Source organism: Eptatretus burgeri, chromosome 2, assembly GCF_056783735.1.
Source record: "Eptatretus burgeri isolate ZD-2024b chromosome 2, Ebu_testis_v1, whole genome shotgun sequence".
In the NCBI taxonomy this organism is placed as follows: domain Eukaryota; kingdom Metazoa; phylum Chordata; class Myxini; order Myxiniformes; family Myxinidae; genus Eptatretus; species Eptatretus burgeri.
The window spans coordinates 94,008,974-94,031,561 of NC_140962.1; the positions used below are offsets into that span (position 1 = coordinate 94,008,974).

Genomic DNA, 22,588 nt, shown 5'->3' on the forward strand with positions numbered 1-22,588 from the left:
TCCTACACTTTGTGAGGGACACGGTGGGATCTTTAACATCCACCAAGTTATACCAGCAGATGGGACACCCAGTTTAACGTCCATCCGAGAGACGGCACACACAGATGAATTACCCTCCCTGTGAAACACCAGGATGATAGTTTATAGCTGGCTCGGATTTCGAACCCAGGCTAGACCGCTTAGAGGTGAGCATGCATACCTCTCAGCCATTCTGGTGTCAAAGACGTTGCTAAGAGGACTTATTTAGGTAGTGGTGGAGGTGTACTGTGAACACTCTTGATGGAGGACCGGGTGTTCACAGAAAGGGGGTAGAATGTTACGAAGGATCGAGTTGCCACTGTCTGAGAAACCATGGGAATTGAACCCATACCAGTAGGGGAATTGAAGCAATGCTATATCCACTCCTCCAAGCCACTCACTTATTTTGGGGTGATTATTTTTAAGCACTGCCAATGGTGATGGCGCATTCTGCATCGGAACATGCCAGGCTTCTACAGAACCTGCAGGGTAAGATTCCTCTTAACAAGCTTTCAATCAATGAGCGAAGGGTTTCAGAGATAAAAAGTATAAGTTCACACTCAGTGGTTCAAAAGGCACTAATCTATATATTTTCCTTCCTTTAATCACTAAAATTCTTGTTATACTTTTCTACACATATGTCGAGTAGTTGTGCAGCACAAAGGAATTGTGGGCCTGTGCTCGAGTCCTTGCCATCCATGTATCACCCGTAGAACAAGGCATCATACAATCAGAGAGTGTGTACCAGGTTATGCTGGCCACAGACCGTGTACACTACACAAAATACCACGTATATGAGGACCTTCCGCAGCCTATCGGTAAGAGAGATGAAGATTTATTAGATTTGCTTTTCAATTTAAACTCCCTTTAAATACGGTCATGACTCCTTCAAGACATGATTGAATACTTTACAGGATACTTTGCAACGATCAGTGCCCCACACATGGTAAGTTACGTGGATTTTACACAATAACACAAACAGCATTGTTGCAAACATAAAAGAGCAATAATAGCATTAATTTAATATAATGGTGCATGTTTGTGAAACATGTTGGTTTGATTTTAACCAGAGATATAAAAAGAAAATAACAATAATAATAATAATAAATATATGTACATAAATATGTGTGTGTGTGTATATATATATATATATATATATATATATATATATATATATATGTATATATATATATATATATATATATATATATATATATATATATATATATATATATATATCTTTTACTATTTACTACATAAATGGCAGTCCTTCTGTCTGTTTGTTTGTTTGTTTGTAACCAATAAGCTCCGAGACCAGTGAACCGATCTTGATGAAACTTTACACACATATAGACCCAAAATTCAGCTCCAGGATGCGCTAAGTGGCTTTCCATAAAAATGAAAATATATAAATTTAAAAAAACAATAGAAAAATAAAATTTCCATTAATAAAAAATAAAAAAAAAGGCATTCAAATAGTGCGCCGGCGAATTAATCGTAACAAAAGGCTTCATGGTTAAAAACGCTCGGGTTTTTTGAAATACAAAATGTTCGTATTCGTTGACTTTTTAAACATACACATTCTCCTCCTGTTATTTGAATTCTCGAACTGCACGCGCACGGCAACAGCTAACTGCTGATAGATCTGCTCATGAAAGAGCCAGGCAAGCTGAGTCGGCTGCAGAGAGAGAGCGTCGCCTAACTGCAAATAGAGCGTCACACCGACGGGTGAGAGACGCACAAAACTCACGTTCCAGCTTTCTCGGTCCAGGTTTTGGCAGGACTAAAGGACAGTTGCCACTGCTGCTAGAAACATTGTGTGGCTCAAGGCCGCCTTCAACTATGACCTCTCTGAGGATTACGGCAGCATAAAGCCTTCCTTCCATAAATCTGAGGAATTAAAGAAGCCTTCCTAATGCCTAAGTCTAACTAGCGTGAGGAAAATAGGGCAAATTTCCTGGATATTACCGGGTACTTCAGCTAGTATATATATATATATATATATATATATATATATATATATATATATATATATATATATATATATATATATATATATATATATATATATATATACATACATACATCTACACAACAGAATTTAAAGATGCATTTCAATAAAAGAGACAACATCAAAGCTTTTCGACTTGCACTCCTCAGGATAAAACTGTTAGCAGATGAAGAAGCACCAAACTCTCATTTATAAAGTTACAATGTAATGTCCTCAACATTGATTGGTTGAGAGAAAGAACGAACGGGATTACCCGATTGGTGGAACCACAGAGAATCATGAATAATGAGTATGTGGAAATGAACCATCATGAATAATGATTAGGTGGAGATGAATCACCAAAGTACCAATGGAAACAAAATGCTAATTAGCTGACGGCTATTTGGGGTGGGGGGGGGGGTTGTGGGTGGTGGTATTTTTCATGGCTCAATGTTGACTGTGTTAGAGTCAAAACATCAATCGTGTGTTTAAGCACCATTTGAACGAATGACTGACTGTTGCTGACAAAGCCACAGAATCGCAAAGCAGTTTCTAACTGTTCCACTCTGTGCTAGGAGGTACATTTTCTTAATTCTGTGCTCAATAAAGTCCCAAATATAATATACCCCCCCCCCAATTAACCTTTCTTGGAGCAGCCATTTTATTTTGTATTTCTAACAAGGAAATTAGATGCAGGATCATGCCTGCACCATACCAACAGCAGATAGAAGCGAGAAGGGCACTCGGTGGAGCGCATACCTCTGCCACTTAATGCCTGATCCACGAGAACATATCAGGCCCAATACATTTTTTAAAATCGTGCTCTACAGTACAATATCGTTTTTGGCCTGATCTCTCAATGGTGAAGAATCACTTTAAAAAATAAATAATTCTTGTATCCAGATCCAGATTTGGATCTTCACCAAAATCGAATAAATCTGTCGTTGCCACATCCGTTTGTCCTTGTCACACACTCAATAACATGTCTTTAAGAAATGACAAAAATCATAAAGTGAATTTCCAAGAATGTGCCACAGCACATTGCCCACTGAAGGTGGCTCGAGTAGGGTACTCCCTCCCTGAGAGGGGAAGTGCTCGTAAGTATGTGTTAAAGGCGAGTTACGCAAATATGTGCACAGCCTTGGACAACTTACAGGCAAAGTTTCAACAAAAGTTCACACATGTCAGTGCTTGGAAGAATGGGGGAACGGGAGGGTGGGGTTGAACTTGTCTTGTCTCAGCATGCCCACGCCTTGGAATTGCTGAAGGAACACCTTCAAGAAGGTGCCTCAGCTCTGGACGTGGGTTGTGGAAGTGGATACCTGTCTGCTTGCTTCGCTCGCATGGTGAGTGTCTTGATTAAAGGTTCTTCATTGGAGTGGGAGAAATGGCAATGTGCAGGATGTCATGTTTAACTGCATTGACTGATAACTGCTAATGAGCCAGTATAATATTTCACTAGAATTTCACGAACTAATTAGCCAGTATAATATCACACTACCTTAAATTTCGCTCAAACCTTTCAGATCTTTCCATACAGGTTGCCACTGACAAACCAGACATAATCTGCCTAAGAGAAACTTTCCTCTCCCAAGACGTGTCTGACTCCCAAGTATCTCTTCCTGGTTACTCCCTCCTCTGGTATGACAGACCTGAGCCTCGTCCTGGTGGAGGTGTTGCTCTCTTCATCAAAGACTCTATTCCTCACTCTCCATGCACTGCTCTCACTCCCCCACACCCCCAGGAATACCTCTGGCTACGGCTTCCCTCCACTCCCACCTCATGTTTAAATGTGTACTGTACCGTCCACCGAACAGTGATGACTCCATCTGCACCTCACTATCCGAAAACATGGACAATCTTCTGTCTTCTCATCCAAACTCTCTCTTCCTCTTATGTGGTGACTTCAATTGTCATCACGCCAATTGGCGAGGTGTGGGTACCTCTCTCACCTGTCATGGGACCTCAGCAAAAGCTTTCTGCGACTCAATAGGACTGACTCAATCGGTCAACTTCCCGACCTGGATCTCAACCAATGGTACTCCATCTCTTCTCGATCTTATTTTGACAAATTTCCCTGACAATATCTGCTGCTCTTCCTTCGCTCCAATCGGTTCTTCTGACCACGTCCTTGTCAAAGTGGACATCTCTCTGGCTGTTATCAGATAACCACCTCACCGCCGTCGAGTCTGGCATTTCAATCAAGCCGACTGGCAGGGTCTCCGAGCAGCCATCAAACTTACAGACTGGTTTCCTATCGCTACTTTCTCCAACATCAACTCATCCTGGGAATTCTTTCAAAGAAACTTGCTCTCCCTCATGCACAGATTTATCCCCTCTCGTGTTCAGTTGTCTTACCCTTCCTCCTGCCCTTAGTTTACTGAAGCTTGTGGCGAGGCAGTTGTCCTGAAACAACTTGCCTTTGCCTCATGGAAAGCAAACCCAACTGAGGGCAATCTCAGTTCCTTCCACAAAGCTCGGAACAAGTGTGTATCTACCCTCAGGAGAGCCAGAAAACAACATCTTTCTCATCTCAAGTCTGAACTCTCAAACCTCTCTCCCTCCTCAAAATCCTGGTGGCGTTTAATCAAATCTGTTTCTGGTGTATGTTCCCCCTCCATCCCCTCCCTTACCTCAAATGGCCACACTGCTGATACCGCACGTGATAAAGCTGAATGTCTAAACTCGGTGTTTGCAGCTAAATCTTGTGTCCTAAACCCATCACTATCTCTAGCCACTTTACCCAGTCGCACCCAACTGTCCCTGGACTCTGTGTCCTTTTCTCCTGACAAGGTGGAGAGCTTGCTTTCAAACCTCGACTCAGTTTCTGCAACCGGTCCAGACGGCATCAGCCCACGTGTCCTCAAAGCCTGCTCTTCTGCTCTTGCTCACCCTCTTTCTGTTCTATTCACCCTCTCATTTGCCCAAGGCCATCTGCCATCTGCTTGGAAATCTGCTAACATCACTGCCCTGCATAAAAAAGGTGCAAAAACAGATCCCTGCAACGACAGACCAATCAACCTTCTCCCAATCATCAGCAAGGTTATGGAATCCATCATCGCTTCAGACATGAAATCCTTCCTCTTCTCCAATGGCTTGATTTCCGATCATCAATTTGATTTCAGACCAGGTCACTCTACCCTGGATATGCTGCTTCTGCTCTCCCATCAATGGATGGAGGTCCGCAATGCCAGACAGGAAATCCGAGCTGTATCCCTGGACATATCACGTGCTTTTGACATAGCCTGGCACCCTGCCCTACTCACCAAATTCTCTTCTCATGGTATTTAAGGCCATCTCCACTCATGGCTCGTAGACTTCCTCTCCTGTCGCAGTCAACGTGTGGCCCTAAATGGAGTTCTTTCATCCCCTCTTCCTGTGCAGGCTGGAGTTCCTCAAGGTAGCGTTCTGGGCCCTGTTCTTTTTCTGGTTTTCATCAATGATCTCTCCGACTCTCAGGAAAATCCTCTATTTCTCTTTGCCGACAACTCCACTCTCTGCCGTACCATCTCTCATCCCTCAGACCGGCAAGCAGCAGCTTCTTCGCTCACTGCAGATCTGGATAAAATCACAAACAGGTCCAACACGTGGAACATGTCTTTCAATCCAGACAAATCTCACACTCTCACGATGTCTCTTCGAAAGGACCGTTTAGAAAACCCCCCATCCACTTTCTCAACAATCCTCTGGAAGAAGTCTTTTCTTTCAAGCTTCTGGGTCTCACTATCTGCCATGACCTTTCCTGGGAAAGTCACATTTCCAACCTCGCCTCAAAAGCCAGTCGCCGACTGGGAATTCTCCGTCGTGCAAAGTCCTTCCTCGGCCCTCTTGAGCTCCTGACCACTTACAAAGCTTTTGTCCGTAGCCTGATGGAGTACTGCTCTCCCCTCTGGGCTGGTGCTCCTGCCTCCCACCTTTCTCGGCTTCACGCTCATCGGCATTTAGGATCATCGGCATCTCCCGCAATGAAGCTGAGTCTTTGGGCCTCTCACTCATTCACCACAGGTTGGTCGGTGGTCTTTCTGTCTTCTACCGACTCCTCTCCAGCCTTGCCCACCCTGCTCTCTCTGCGATTTGTCCCCACCACATTTCCACAGGGCGCTCAAGGTCCGCCAACAACCCCCTTCTGGTAAAACTACCAAAATCACGAATCACTGCTCATCTTCACTCTTTCATTCCTCTTTTTTCCCCGCCTTTGGAATAAATTTCCTCACTCTATTCTTTCCCATTCTTCCCTCAAGGCTTTCAAAACAGCTGTTCACCACCACCCCATCCAAATCCTCGATCTTTTCTACCCCCGATAATCCACCCAAGCCCACTTCCTTCAATTCCCCTGCTTTCCTTCCTGAAAGTCCCTGTAATGTCCATCTTCTCTTCGCCATGTTCCCCATCCCATCCCCATCCCTCTCCCTTCCACAGTTCACCTAATGTCTGTTCCCCACTGTTTTGTCCCTTCCACTCCCACCCCTCTTGTCTCATGCCCCCTTGCTGTGAGTTGTGTGTTCGCCCTCATACGAGCCTCGACAAGGTATACAAAAACAAAAACAAACAAAAAAAAAAAACTAGAAAGTCACTAGGTAGGGCATGCACATACCTCCACCAAGCTGAACAGTTTATGTTTTATATCCCACTGATAGGCAGATGTGTATCGGGACCTGAACCAAAATCTAATCAGCTGGTTCTTGGCACCTATTCAACTCATCCACAACGTTTTGTCATAACTCGTCCAAAACTTTTTGAGACATCATGCTATACATCGTTTTTGGGCACATCTCTCAAGATTGAAGAATCACTTTAAAATGTAAAAAAAATTCTCGTAGCCAGATCTGGATCTTCACCAAAATCTAATCAGTTCGTCCTTGTTACACACCCAACCTGTACACCAAATTTCATCCAGATCCGTCCATAACCTTTTGAGATATCCTGCTCTCAGACAGACAGGGGTGAAAACATAACCTCAGTCCATCTTCGGTGGTGGAGGGAATAAAGCAAATAAAAGAGGAGATGTCTTCTTCAAGCCACAGTTCGTCAAGGAGGCTTTTGTGGTATTCAAATATAATTTAATGATGTATGATGGTGGTACCTCTGGGTATATGCATTGCAATCCACAGCAACGATTAACTGATCCAGCCTTCTGTCAAACAAATTAACGGATGGTCAACACAGTGTCCCCTCAAATACCTGGACACCTGCAAAATGATTGTGCATGTTGTGGAACAGTCTTTCATCATTATAATTAATTACAGTGTCCATTTGCAACAGGTATTTCAAGTCTCCTGCATAACCTTAATAAACACCTAAAGTTTATCAAGAGTATAAGATACTTTTTAAGATTGAAAGATACATTTTTGAACACGTTTTCATGGAATGATATATTATTTATCTAGTTTGGACAACTGACCTCAGTTTCTCAACCTTGGTTCGATTACTGACCCAACTATAACCTGTCTGACTGGTGCTTAGCAGAGATGGTGTTGCATTACAAAGTACACGGCCTCTCAGAAGGAAATTAAGCTGGATGTTCCATCTGCTATCATTAGCTGATGGAGGTTGAAAAATTCCATGGTGTCTTTTGCAAAAAGTAAGCAAGTTATCAATGATACTCTGAAACAAATTTCAAATTCCTGCAACTTTCAGTCGAATGTCAGGCCTGGCCAGCCGGTTCGTGAAAGATTTGATACAAAACTTCCCCCAGCCAACCCCACAATAACTTGAGAATAATTGTGGTCATAAAAGAAGAATAAGTGAAGCATTAGTTTTAGGGACAATCCTCGAAACAAAGCTGAATTCATTTAAAAATGCTTAAATCTACAGTGATTGCACGCACCTGCGGTAGTCAGTATTTCCTGTTCTGCAAGTACTTTCATGGAATCTTGGTGTGAAATTATTACCCATAATATGAAGAGACTTCCATGGTGGTATAAGACCACTATTTACTGTACTTTGCAGGTGGGGAAACGGGGAATGGTGATCGGCATAGACCATATTTTCCAGCTTGTTGACGATGCTATCTGCAACGTGAAGCAGGACGATCTGACCTTGCTTCATGGGGAACAACTACAATTTGTCGGTACATTGGGTGATATTTTACATTTTTAAATGATACTCTAGGTCCCCTGCGCAAGCCTGGTGTTGGCGCAGTGGTAAGGGCAGTGGCTTGGGACCCAAGAGGTCCTGAGTTCAAGCCCCGTTGGGACACTGAATTAATATATGTATGTATATGTATATGTATATATATATATATATATATATATAATGTGTATATATATATATATATATATATATATATATATATATATATATATATATATATATATATATATATATATATATATAAACCAAGTCGAAAACACCAGGGGGTTGACTCAGCCTGCCATCCTTCCGAGGTCGGCGAAATGAGCACCAGTTGTACTGGGCCCGGTGTATGCCCCGGTTAGAATAGGTGTACCATATCCCTGTGTGTCGTAAGAGGCGACCAGGGTTGCGTCAGGAAGGGCATCCGGCGTAAAAACCTATGTCAAATCATTATGCGGACAACAAAACGAATTTCCATACCGGATCGGTCGAGGCCCGGGTTACCAACGACCGCCACCGGTACCGGTGGTCAGCAGGGTACCAGTGGAAATTGTGCTACTGCTGGGCGAAGGAGAGGAGAAGAGAGACGGGGAAGGCGAGTCCGGAGGCAGTGGGAGAGGGGGGAAGGGTAGAAGTGTGGAGGTGAGAGTTGGAACTCTGAATGTTGGGACGATGACTGGCAAAGGGCGAGAGTTGGCTGATATGATGGAGAGAAGAAAGGTGGACATACTGTGTGTACAAGAGACCAAGTGGATGGGGAGTAAGGCGAGGAGCATTGGAGGTGGTTTCAAACTGTTCTACCATGGTGTGGATGGGAGGAGAAATGGTGTCGGGATAATCCTGAAGGAAGATCATGTCAAGAGGGTATTGGAGGTGAGGAGGGTGTCTGACCGAGTGATGAGTGTGAAGTTGGAAATTGAAGGGGTGATGATGAATGTCATCAGTGCATATGCCCCACATATGGGGTGTGAGATGGAATATAAAGAAGATTTCTGGAGTGAGTTAGATGAAGTGGTGGAGAGTGTATCCAAGGATGAAAGAGTGGTGATTGGAGCAGATTTCAATGGACATGTTGGGGAAGGGAATAAAGAGGATGAGGAGGTGATGGGGAGGCACGGTCTCAACAAGAGAAATGTGGAAGGGCAAATGGTGGTAGAGTTTGCAAAAAGAATGGAAATGGCAGTGGTAAACACGTATTTCAAGAAGAAGGAGGAACACAGGGTGACATACAAGAGTGGAGGAAAGTGCACACAGGTGGATTACATCTTAAGTAGGAGATGCAACCTGAAAGAGATTAGTGACTGTAAGGTTGTGGCAGGGGAGAGTGTAGCTCGACAGCATCGATTGGTGGTCTGTAGGATGACTTTAGAGGTGAGGTTGAGGAAGAGAGTGAGGGCTGAACCAAGGACCAGATGGTGGAAGCTGAAGGAGGAAGACTGTTGCGTGAAATTTAGGGAGGAGGTGAGACAGGCGTTGGATGGTGGTAAAGATGGGTGGGATGATTGGGCAACGACAGCAGAAGTTGTGAGGGAGATAGCTAGGAAGGTACTTGGTGTGACATCTGGACAGAGGAAGGAAGATAAGGAGACTTGGTGGTGGAATGAGGAAGTACAGGAAAGTATAAGGAAGAAGGGGTTGGCTAAAAAGAAGTGGGATAGTCAGAGAGATGAAGAAAGTCGGCAGGAGTACAAGGAGTGGCGTCGAAAAGCAAAAGAGAGGTGGCTAAGGCCAAGGAAAAGGCATATGACGAGGCTGTATGAGAAGTTGGATACAAAAGAAGGGGAAAAGGATTTGTACCGATTGGCAAGACAGAGGGACCGAGCTGGGAAGGATGTGCTGCAGGTTCGGGTGATAAAGGACGCAAATGGGAATGTGCTGACGAGCGAGGAGAGTGTGTTGAGAAGGTGGATGGAGTACTTTGAGGAGCTGATGAATGAAGAAAATGAGAGAGAGAGAGAAGGTTGGAAGAGGTGGAGATAGTGAATCTGGAAGTGGGGTGGATCAGTAAGGATGAAGTGAGGACTGCTATGAAGAAGATGAAAAGTGGAAAGGCGGTTGGCCCAGATGGAATACCAGTGGAGGCATGGAAGTGCTTAGGAGAGATGGCAGTGGGGTTGTTAACCAGATTGTTTAATAAAGTCTTGGAAAGTGAGAGGATGCCGGAGGAGTGGAGATTAAGTGTACTGATTCCGATTTTCAAGAATAAGGGTGATGTGCAGAACTGTGGAAATTACAGAGGGATAAAGTTGTTAAGCCACACCATGAAGTTGTGGGAAAGAGTAGTGGAAGCTCGGTTGAGAGGAGAGGTGACGATCTGTGAGCAGCAATATGGGTTTATGCCAGGAAAGAGCACCACTGATGCAATGTTTGCTTTGAGGATGTTGATGGAGAAGTATAGGGAAGGCCAGAAAGAGTTACATTGTGTGTTTGTGGATTTAGAGAAAGCTTATGATAGGGTGCCAAGAGAGGAGTTGTGGCATTGTATGAGGAAGTCGGGAGTGGTGGAGAAGTATGTGAGGATCGTGCAGGATATGTATGAGGACAGTGTGACAGCGGTGAGGTGTGCGGTAGGAATGACGGACCGGTTTAAGGTTAAAGTGGGATTGCACCAAGGATCGACTCTGAGCCCTTTCCTGTTTGCAATGGTGATGGACAGGTTGACGGACGAGATCAGACTGGAGTCTCCATGGACCATGATGTTCGCGGATGACATCATGATCTGTAGGGAGAGTAGGGAGCAGGCTGAATCGAGCCTTGAGAGGTGGAGGCACGCACTGGAGAGAAGGGGGATGTTAGGCAGTAGGAGTAAGAGGGAGTACATGTGCGTAGATGAGAGGGAGGGTGGTGGTATGGTGCGGTTGCAAGGAGTTGAGGGTGGGGAAGGTGGATTGGTTTAAATACTTGGGATCAACTGTCCAAAGTAACGGAGAGTGTGGGAGAGAAGTGAAAAAGAGAGTGCAGGCAGGATGGAGTGGGTGGAGAAGAGTTGCAGGAGTGATTTGTGACAGAAGGGTAGCTGCAAGAGTGAAGGGGAAAGTATACAAGACGGTAGTGAGACCAGCTATGTTGTATGGTTTGGAGGCGGTGGCGCTAACAAAAGACAGGAAGCAGAGCTGGAGGTGGCAGAGTTAAAGATGCTGCGATTCTCGTTGGGAGTGACGAGGATGGATAGGATAAGAAATGAGTGTATTAGAGGGACAGCGCAGGTAGGACGGTTTGGAGACAAAGTGAGAGAGGCGAGATTGCGATGGTTTGGACATGTGCACAGGAGGGAAACGGAGTATATCGGGAGAAGGATGTTGAAGATGGAGCCGCCAGGCAGGAGGAGAAGAGGAAGGCCAAAGAAGAGGTTCATGGATGCGGTGAGGGCGGACATGCGGGTGGTTGGAGTGTCAATGGAAGATGTGGAGGATAGAGCAAAATGGAGACAGTTGGTCCGCTGTGGCGACCCCTAGCGGGAGCAAGCCGAAAGAGGAAGAAGAAGAAGAAGAAGAAGAAGACTCTAGGTCCCCTGCCTTTTGGGTGGTTGACACACACACACACACACAATATATATATATATATATATATATATATATATATATATATATATATATATATATACCAAGAAAAGCATCAAAAAAATATCATATACAGGCCAAAGTTGCAAGATGGTTGCCATGGCAACAGAATTCAGCCAATCACCACTGTGATCTGATCAGGTTAAGATAGCACCATGAGGAATGGATTATCTGCAATAATCCACATTAGTATCTGCAAACAAACAAGACGACGACGTCGTGCAGAGATAATAATGAAAGCTAAATGTTCAACGGTTTTTTTTAAATATCGCTTCCACAAAAGTGTATGGCGATTCCATAAGAGGACTGTGATGTCATATTGGTGTCAGTATTCATTTACATTGTTATTCATTCATCTTCTTCATCCACCACAATCCCACAACAAAAGTAAAATGTCAAAAGATCTTGTGATGGTCAGCCACAAGAGGATTGTGATGTTGTATTGTGGCATCATAATGTGGTGTCATTCCGACCTTGTTTGGTTGTTTTCTGAGATTTCATCCCTCTGTTTTTACACATTTAAAAAATGTTATTTTTTCTTGTTATTGTTCTTGCTCTTGTTATATACATGTACATATACACTAACAGAGTACCCGCACATCAGGCGATCTTGTTCCAAGCATGCAACACGTTCTTCTGACAAATACCATTATTTGGACGGCGTGTAGACAACTGACAGCTGCCTTAATCGCTCCCGAAAATAAAATAAAAACAAGAAAAAGAGCAATTAGAGATTGCAGACCCTTGTCAGGACTTGTTTTGTGTGGGGTTTGTGTAGTTTTGTGTGGGGTTTGTGTAGTTTTGTGTGGTGTATTTTGGGTGGCATTTATGTGCTCGTTTCGTTACATAATTAAATGGTGGGGCACTCGGTAGAGCGCATACCTCCGCCACACAAAGCCTGATCCATGAGAACATATTGGGCCCAATACGTTTTTGAAATATCATGCTATACAGTACTTCTGTATATCGTTTTTAGCCCCATCTCTTAGTGGTGAAGAATCACTTAAAAAAATTAAATAATTCTCGTATCCAGATCCGGATTTGGATCTTCACCAAAATCGAATCAATTTGTCGTGGTCACACACCCAACCTGTCCATCAAGTTTCATCTGAATCTGTCCACAGCTTTGAGATATTGTGCTATCTGTATATATATATATATATATATATATATATATATATATATATATATATATATATATATATATATATATATATATATATATATATATATGTTTTACCCGATCAATGGTGAAGAATCACTTAAAAAATTCTTGAATCCGCATTCAGATTTTCACCAAAATTGAATCAATTCGTCCTTGAGACACACCCGTGTCCACAAGGTTTCATCCGAATCGGTCCACAACATTTTGAGATATGGTGCTATTTATAGGTTTAGCGTTATCTCTCAATGGTGAAGAATCACTAGAAAAGGAAAGAAAAAAAAAAAAAAAAAAAAAAAAAAAAAAAAACTTATCAGCTCCGGTTTCAGATCTTCACCAAAATTGAATCAATTCTTCCTTGTCACACACCCAACGTGTCCACCAAGTTACATCCGAATCCATCCACAACTTTTTGACATATCATGCACACAAACAGACAGAAAGGGGTGAAAACATAACCTTCTTCAACTTCGGTGGCGGAGATAATGAGACATAATTAGAACTCCCACTTTATAACTGCTGGTAGTGAAGACCAGGTCCCAAGACATCCCACTTTGATTGGACACCTGACACTGACCCATGACGTTTATCATTATTATTCAATTGAATTTACAATGGGGTTAAAAGAAATTCAATTTAAATCAAATGGAAGACCATAGAGGTACAGTCCTGCATTGGAGTAACCAGAAGGAACCCAAACAAGCAAAAAGCAATGATGAAGTCATCAGGAGGCACCTGGATAGGATTCACATTTCAGCTGCTATTCCTCTACCCTCAAACACATCCAGGCACAGCCTTGTGAGCCTTATTTAAAAAAAAAAAAAAATAACAATCATAAAGAAAAACCTATCCAAAAATTAAATAATTCTGGTTGACAGATCATGTGTCTGATCAAGCTAAAATTTAAAACATGTATTCCCGATGAATACGAGATCATAACTGTAAAGTTTGACATCGATTGATTAAGCGGTTCCATAGTAAACGTTATTTAATATATTTTTTCAATCCAATATGGCTGCCAAAACATGTGAACCATCAATTATTCCTTAAGAGTCATTCCATGTCAAATCAGCCAAAAATATTAAATTCTGTGGTGACCCCCTCGGATTTTCCTGAAAAAATTCTCAAAGCTGCCCTAACATATATGAGGAAGGTTTGCCAAGTTATAGCTCAAAATTCCAAGTAGTGTCCGAGATATGTCCCTACAAACACCCTTGGGTGTTTCAATTCTGGCAGTCGTGAGTTGCAGATTTGTATCTGAAGCATTTTTGGAGGGCTCTAAATTCCAGTTTTACAAACAGAATTCTGAAAATTCACACAAATGGTGTCTATTAGTGAGGCTTTCAGAATCTGTCATCAAAAATGTTCTACTTAAAATACTTTTTAAGATAAGTACTCTCAAAAGTAGATTTGTAACATGCAGTCAAAAAAATTGGAGTTTTCAAATTGCTGCCAACAGTCATTTCATTCATCATGAAGAATTTTGTTGCCCGATTTACATAATCTTGTGACTGAAACATTTACACAAGAAAACTGTAACCTTTTGGAGCAAAATCTTGGGTGCTATAGGTGTCTGAACTTTGCTCCAGACTCAACAACACTGAAATTTACCCGTTTTACCCCCAAGTGTTCACCATGTTGACAGTTACACAGCCCTTTTAAATTTTTGTCACTTAAAGACACATACATAGGATAAAACTGTGGTAGAAAAATTCAAGAGTTGTTCTCATGCGGGTATGTTCTCAAAATTCAAGAGTTGTTCTCATGTGGTAGACGTGCGGGTATCTACCAAACTGTGGGAGAAAATTCAAGAGTTGTTCTCAATCCCTTCTATTTTTAAACGATTTTTATAAAGGCCCACTATTTAAAAAAAACATGTTCGATGAAAGATGTAGAATAAAAGCAATAGGTGTGCTTTTGAAGTGGAAGCCATGTCAAGAATTCCAAAGCTGACACCACAATGAGTATGCAGTCGTGTTTCATGGTCAGAATAACTTTGTGGTTAATTTACTTTGGCTCAAAAATGTATTTTCCAATTAAAAATGAGATGCTAACACTTATCTCAATTATGAAAAAAAGGCACAATGTACAATGGTGCATTTTGTATGATATAAAAGTAATAAATACAGTGGAAAATCGATATAACGCTAAGCGTTATAGCGCTTGTACCGATATAACGCTCATACACCTTGGACCCCAAAAAAAGTACTACTATTTCATGTTTAAAGGCAAAAAAGTGAGAAAATAGAGACAAAGTTAGTGCAAAATAGCGCTAAGTGGCGAAAAAAATTCAAGCTGTCATCGCCCTGTGTTGAGTTGACATGTGGTGTGAAAATACTCACGAGCTGTCATCTTCTCGCACCTTTCTCGTATAAATGGCAAAGCTGAGATGAACAAAATCAATTCAATTCAAATCATCATAGCATCCGTATCTCCTGTAACTCACGTTCATGTTCCCTAACACCATTCAACACAGTACACAACATAAGTACAGTACTGTACTGTACAAGATTAACTAATGTTCGCGTGCTCTACCGCCCACATCCTTTCGGAAGAGTTGTCAACAACTTAAATCTAAGCTCCCGTTACATCTCCTGTACCAGTTCTTCGACATCTTCATCACGTACCAGCCGAGAAATCTTCAAATTTGTTAGTTTTGTTTGCTCTGTTCAATTCAGCGCCGCCATGCCGAAGCGGAAGTGTTATTCCATAGAGGAGAAGCTAGACATGATTAAACGGATACGGAATGGTGAAACTCAAGCGACAATCAGCAAGGATACAGGCATCGCCGGTTCAACTCTAAGAGGATGGATGAAGGATGAAGAGAACATCAAGAGCTTCATCGTCACTGTCAACTCCAATGAAGGGATGAAGAGGAAGAGGGTCAAGCTTGGGAGGGATCAAGAGTTGGACCAGGAACTATTCAATTGGTTCTGCAAGTCTAGAGAGCTTGACATACCAATCTCAGGCACCATCCTCCTTCATCAGGCCAAGAAGATCAACAAGGATCTTCACAAGGAAGAGAGAGGTGAAGATGCTGACTACAGCTTAAGTAGGTGGTGGCTGCAACGCTGGCAGGATCGACATGGGGTCCACATGAGCCAACAACATGGAGAGGCCAAGTCCGCAGACCTTGAATCTGCCAAGAACTACCTCTCTGTCTTCAATGAACTTATCGAAGACAACAACTTCACAGAAGACCAGGTTTTCAATGCAGATGAAACTGGTCTGTACTACAAGACCCCTCCAGACAGAACTATGGACCTGGATGACAACCCATCAAGAAAGACTGGACACAAGAAGCCAAAGGACAAAGTCAGCCTCTTTCTCTGTGCCAACAGGTCAGGGTCTCTGAAGATGACCCCGTTGGTCATAGGGAAGTCACTAAATCCCAGGTGTCTACACCATGTCAACAGATCCCTCCTTCCCTGCATTTACACCAACACCAGGAAGGCCTGGATGACAGGAGCCTGTTTCAAGGACTCGTTCTTCCAGAGGTTCTGCCCTGCTTTGCGGAAGCACCTGAGAAAGCTTGGGCAAGAAGAGAAAGCTATCCTCCTCATTGACAACGCCCCATCTCATCCATCAGGAGACATCTTAAAGTCCAAGGATGGGAAGATCTTCGCTTCCTTTATGCCCAAGAACACCACCAGCAAGATCCAGCCTTTGGACCAGGGAGTCATCAACTGTTTCAAGCTATTCTACAAAGATCAATTATGCGAAGCTATGGCCAGGGAGCAGAAAGAGATGACCGTCTTCCTCAAGGCCATGGACGTTAAGAAGACGATGGAGTTTACAGGGCCAGCCTGGGAGAAGGTCACCAAGGACACCATCATTAACTGCTGGAGGAAAGGCCTAGGTCCTCCCAAGTCTGATAATGAAGAAGACTTCAATGGGTTCTCCAAGGAGGAGGTGGGCAGGTCTGCCATTACGGCCCTCAACCTCGCCCCTGGCACATCAGCTCTTGATGCTCTCCAGGCCTGAGTTGATCAAGAAGAAAGAGACCTGGCTGAAGAACTGCTCAGAGAAGAACAGCTGTCAACTGGAGAGGAAGAGGAACCCCGAGAGGAGTCGGAATAAGAAGAGGCACCAGTTGAACCTCTCCCCCAGCCTCTCCACTCCAAAGCTGAACAGTCTTTCCTTTATGGTCTTCGTTGGTTGAAGTCCTTAGATGAGCAGGAATGCCCCAATCTTCGTTTGAAGATACACCAGGTTAAAATCCTTCTGGATGACACCCGAAGATTCTCAAGAGCATCCATGAAACCAACCAAGATCACCGATTTCTTCAAGAAATAAATTCCAAATTCTTCAAGATATAAATTCCGCATCCGTTTTGTGATTAAGGAAGCGAAAAATTTTTTTCCGATTTATGTGATAATGTACATTTTGTATTTTTTATTTTGTAAGTAATGTTCGATTGTACATAAAAAAATAAAATATATTCTATATGCATTCAATTCCTGTGTTTATTTCTTGTTTAAAAAAAAGAAAAGAAAATAACTTGACCGCTTCGTCATCAACCCCAACAATCCAAGATGGCGGACGTACATGTCCACGTGTTTTGGCTCTTGTTTGTATGTAATATAAAATATTTTTCACTGCATCAGTATAGCGCTGTATCATATTTATAACGCCCTAGTGGCTTTGGACCCCACCGGTGAGCGTTATATCGATTTTCCACTGTATTTATAACATTATTAATCTCATATCATAGAATTAAATTTGCACATAAACATCAAATTTATACAAAGTAAATACTTGTGTGAACCTTTATATTCATGCAAAAATTCATAAATGTGGGGTTTGAAGTTTTGAAGTAATTTACAAAAAAATGCATCAATTTCTAATGATTCTGTAGTCCCAAAATCTACTTGTTTAAAAAATTTTTTTTTTTACTAACAAACATATAGAAAAACATAAAGATATTGTAAGGAAGTATGACTTAAGTGGAATCTAACAATATATAGATCAGTTTAGTAAAGCTTAAAGAAGTGTACCAAAATAATTTCCAAAGTTAGGCATGAAGCACAACTCTATCTTATGTTGGCTTTAACCTAATGCACAGCCCTGTAGTAACTGCCAATGCTCATTGTAACATTTTATTACATCCTGGCAATTATAAAACTAATCACTGTTCACTTTGTACAATGGATCCAAGTACATTTGTCCAAACAATTTGATATGAAATTATGAAAAAAAAAAGTTGAATCAGATATTGTACCTCCATTTACAAATGGATGTAGACTTTCGTACAATGTACACTAAGTATATAAACAATTAGATAAGCAAATTAATTTATAATGGTGATTATTATGATCACATTATGTGTCTTAATTTGTAGTTCAGATTGGCGGTGGCCTTAAACCAAAATATCCTTTAAAAAAAATGTGAGCCACATTAAAGTAACCACATACTTGTTCTGACCAAAAAAAACACAATAATTTGATCATTGTGGTGCCAACTTATGAATGTTTGGCATGGCTTCCACTTCAAAAGCACACCTATTGCTTTTATTCTACATCTTTCATCGAACATGTCTTTTTTAAAATAGTGGGCCTTTATAAAAATCGTTTAAAAATAGAAGGGATTGAGAACAACTCTTGAATTTTCTACCACAGTTTACCTATGTATGTGTCTTCAAGTGACAAAAATTTAAAAGAGCTGTGTAACTGTCAACATGGTAAACACTTGGGGTAAATTTCAGTGTCGTTGAGACTGGAGCAAAATTCAGACACCTATAGCATCCAAGATTTTGCTCCAAAAGGTTTCAGTTTTCTTGTGTAAATGATGCAGTCACTAGATTATGTAAATCAGGCAACAAAATTATTCATGATGAATAAACTGACTGTTGGCAGCAATTTGAAAACTCCAATTTTTTTGACTGCATGTTACAAATCACTACTTTTGAGAGTGCTTATCTTAAAAAGTATTTTAAGTAGAACATTTTTGATGTCAGATTCTGAAAGCCTCACTAATAGGCACCATTTGTGTGAATTTTTAGAACTCTGTTTGTAAAACTCTGGAATTTAGAGCCCTCCAAAAATGCTTCAGATACAAATCTGCAACTCGCGACTGCCAGAATTGAAACACCCCGAGGGTGTTTGTCGGGCCATATCTCTGACACTACTTGGAATTTTGAGCTATAACTTGGCAAACCTTCCTCATATATGTTAAGGTAGCTTTGATAATTTTTTCAGAAAAATCCGAGGGGATCACCTCAACCCCCGGCTGAAATGACACGGAATGACTGTCAATAAACTTGTACACGCAAGGCTTGGGGAACATTTGTGTGAAGTTTACCCTCGATCTATTCAGCCGTTCTGGAGAAGATTTTTTATAGGTTTTAAGGTAAATCCAATAGGGCTGCAAACCATGTGACCGATGACATCTTATGTGTGAACCATTTGTTCCTCATGGATAGGCGGTCATACGTGTAAAGTTTCACCTCGATCTGTTTCTTCAGAGATTTTTGAAGGTTAAAAAATAAAAAGAATAAATGGCTACCGAATCACGTAACCGATGACATCATAAAAATATTTTCTGTGTACATAAAAAAAACATCCTTTTTTCCCCCCCGAGATGACCCTCCAAAAATTTCATACTGATCAAATGCAGCAATATACATGTGCAATTATGACGTCATAACGAAGACATCTATGATGTCATTTTCAAAAAAAAATCACACTTATTCCTCACGAGGAGTCCGTGCCATGCGACAAGTTTCAATTTTTTTCCTTGGTGCGGTTTCAGAGATAATTGAGGTCCAAAGTTTTTCCAACATGGCTGCCACATCACATGACCTATGACATCATAATTATCATGAAAACATTCTGCATGAATCGTCGCACTTATGTTGAAATTTCATCTCAATCTGCCAAAGCGGTTGCGGAGAAAAACACCAAAGTTCTGTGCGGACAAACAAACAATGGACCCAAATGCAATACCCTCTCCTTCAACGAGGGGAACAATAACCTGGGTAACATGTATGAAGGAAAAATACACCATGCTTATAATTCAAAACACCTCACTGTATTGGAAAACATAGCGACAGGAATACTGTACTGTAAATGGTGGAGACTTATAATACCCTCACCCACCTGGAGGCGGCGCTACATGATACACATTTACAAAGAGAATTTGTGTCCCTCCACCCCCCAAGACCACCGGCAAAGATAAAAACAATTGGGGTCATGCCGATCCTCTGTAGCAAGTCTGGATGTAATCAGCCCAGAACTGTCGGAGTCATCGCGTAACAAACACAAACCGGTTATTGAGGAATACTGGCTTGCACCAATCCTTGGGTTGTACAACACACTCAATCTATGACATAATTGTGGAACCTGAACGTGTGCACAAATTACGTGCACGGTGCAACTCCACCTTCCATGTAGTAGTGCACAAAAGTGATCCAATTTTTCCATAAACAATGAGGAAAATGTTTGCAGCAGGAGATGGGAGGCTGGGATACCCACAGACTGCTCCTTACGATGCTATCCATGTTGGAGCTGCAGCTCTTACCGTTCCAAAACCAGTAAGTTTGTTACAACAAGGAGGTTCGCTATAATGATGATGTCTTGATGGCCCACCCAGACAGCCCAATATTTATTTTCACACCCCAGCTCCTGGATCAGCTGAAGCCTGGTGGAAGGTTGGTGCTACCCATAGGTCCTCCCGGCAGGGAGCAAATGCTGGAGCAACACGACAAGATGGCAGATGGATCGATAAGTGTGAAACGCATCATGCGGGTCCTCTTCGTGCCCCTCACTGATCGGAATGCACAGTGGCCATAATAATGCACATTGTCCCGTCACCATGAAGGCCTTGGCTATTCCTTCATAAGCATACTTAATTTGATGTTTAAAAGAACAGAAAGAGAAAGTTGGATCTAGAAAGAAAATGAAATATTTCATGAGATCTAAAATTACCACATTTATTAATTATATCGATTGTTTGATATCAATGCCTGAGCAATTGAGGAAGAAATGTTTGTTTTTTTCCTCACAGAGATGTGGCTGTGCTGCTGATGCAGTGCCCCCTGCAGGTTATGGCAGGAATTTGGAATTTGGCCATGGTGCCAGCGAGATCTCCTATCTATTCTGTGTGAAGGACACCACAGGATCTTTAACATCCACAAACTCATGCCGGTAGATGGAACACCAAGTTTACTGTCCATCCGAGGGACGGCACACAATGAACAATCACCGTGCCTGTAAAACACCAGGATGAGAGTTTATAGCTGGGCCAAAATTCAGACCCAGGATGGAGAACTCAGAGGCCACTGAGCATACATTTAGGCTATTCTGACAGAGAGATGGTCAGACTATCTACCGAGCAAGAGCGAACAAAAATTCCCAAGATCTGGCACTGGATGAACAATTGTGACATGATGGAAAGGATGGAGATCTGAAGGTTTTATACGCAGAGGCTTGAAGTTTGTTCAAAATGAAGAGCAGTGATAGATCGAAATGGCCTGGCAAGATAGCTTATAAGTATGCACACTCCCCTTTGGAGCAGTCTCATCTGGGTTACTTCATGGATCAAAATAGCATTTACTTGAGCTGTAAGGAATAGGTACTTGAAATGGAGTTGAAGTTAAAGCGAATATTAAAGGTAAAAGGTAACTCAAATTAAATAAGTATATACTGCCAGACAGCTTTGGAGCAGAGAACTTGAAAGGTGGGGGGAAAGAGCTTTGCACTGGGTTCTGTTCAAGGAATTTTGGGGCTGTTGATAGAAAGTTGTTTACTGAACAAGTTAATTTGTGGTCAAAGTGCACCTAACTGAACCATTGCCACAGACCTCTGCAATGGATCTTGGAATGAAAACATCTGGACCCATTCGACGCCAAATTCCAGACTAACCTTCGAGCTAGGATTATAAATAACGGGCAGCTCACCTTGCAGCTTCAGGATTGGGAGATGGGATCAGAGAGGAGCAATGGCTGTGCTGCTCATCCTATGACAGATTGAGTTTTAAAACCAGCTCACCCAGAAAAGAGGGAATGGAGAGTGCTGCATGCGAACTGAAACTGGTTCTGTGACGACAAAGCCTTGACAAGGCCCAGCTTCACCCCGCAAAGCTGGCTGCTCTGATCTGCTGGTCGGTACTCGACGAATCGACTGCCTTGGAGACGACATCCAAGCAGCCATCTCCTCTCTGCTCACATTAAGACAGCAAAGAGCCTGTTCCCTCCCTCCTCCTTCGTAAACACATTTTGGTTCATAACAATGTGCAGTTTCCAAATTAAAGGTCGTTCAGCTTGATCTGTGGACTTGGATTCATCCACTTGGTTCGGTGATACCAAGCTCACCTTGAGGACTTGCAACCTGGACTGGCCAGGCAGACTTCAACCCTTACACACCAGCTGGACAAGACTGTTGGAACGTGTTTTTCCGCCGATCCTTCAATCATTTTAACCTTATTTTTACAAACTGGTTACCCGAGATACAACCCCAAAAGTCATGAGTTAACTCAGCTGCATTGATATGTGACATTTGTACTTTATACTCTGAAGATTTTAAAATAATTGTTTCTTTGAATCAGTATTATATGTTGTGTTTTACAAGCAGACATTAAAGATTAATAAATATTACTTATCAAATATCCTTCTGTCTCCTGTTGGTTTCACCTGTTAACAATAGACTGGACATATTGTCCGTTAATCTTTTCTACTGTGCTACCCTCCAGGTAACTGGTGCACTCGTGTTAGTACGTTAATAGTTACCGACCGAAAAAGTCATGCTTGGGACAGAGAGACAAACTTGTCAAACCCCATCTCCCGCT

The 22,588-nt window shown here is 42.1% G+C and overlaps 1 protein-coding gene across 1 annotated transcript; it reads left to right on the plus strand.

Annotated features, from left to right (window-relative positions):
* Positions 1 to 360: 360 nt before the first annotated feature.
* Positions 361 to 22,505, plus strand: LOC147032584 (protein-L-isoaspartate(D-aspartate) O-methyltransferase-like). The gene is made up of 7 exons (XM_085870326.1): positions 361 to 507; positions 732 to 836; positions 933 to 964; positions 3,250 to 3,354; positions 7,958 to 8,078; positions 20,251 to 20,336; positions 20,425 to 22,505. Exons 1-7 carry the CDS (start codon positions 453 to 455, stop codon positions 20,593 to 20,595), a joined length of 675 nt encoding a protein of 224 aa, XP_085726452.1. The 5' UTR covers positions 361 to 452; the 3' UTR covers positions 20,596 to 22,505.
* Positions 22,506 to 22,588: the final 83 nt, after the last annotated feature.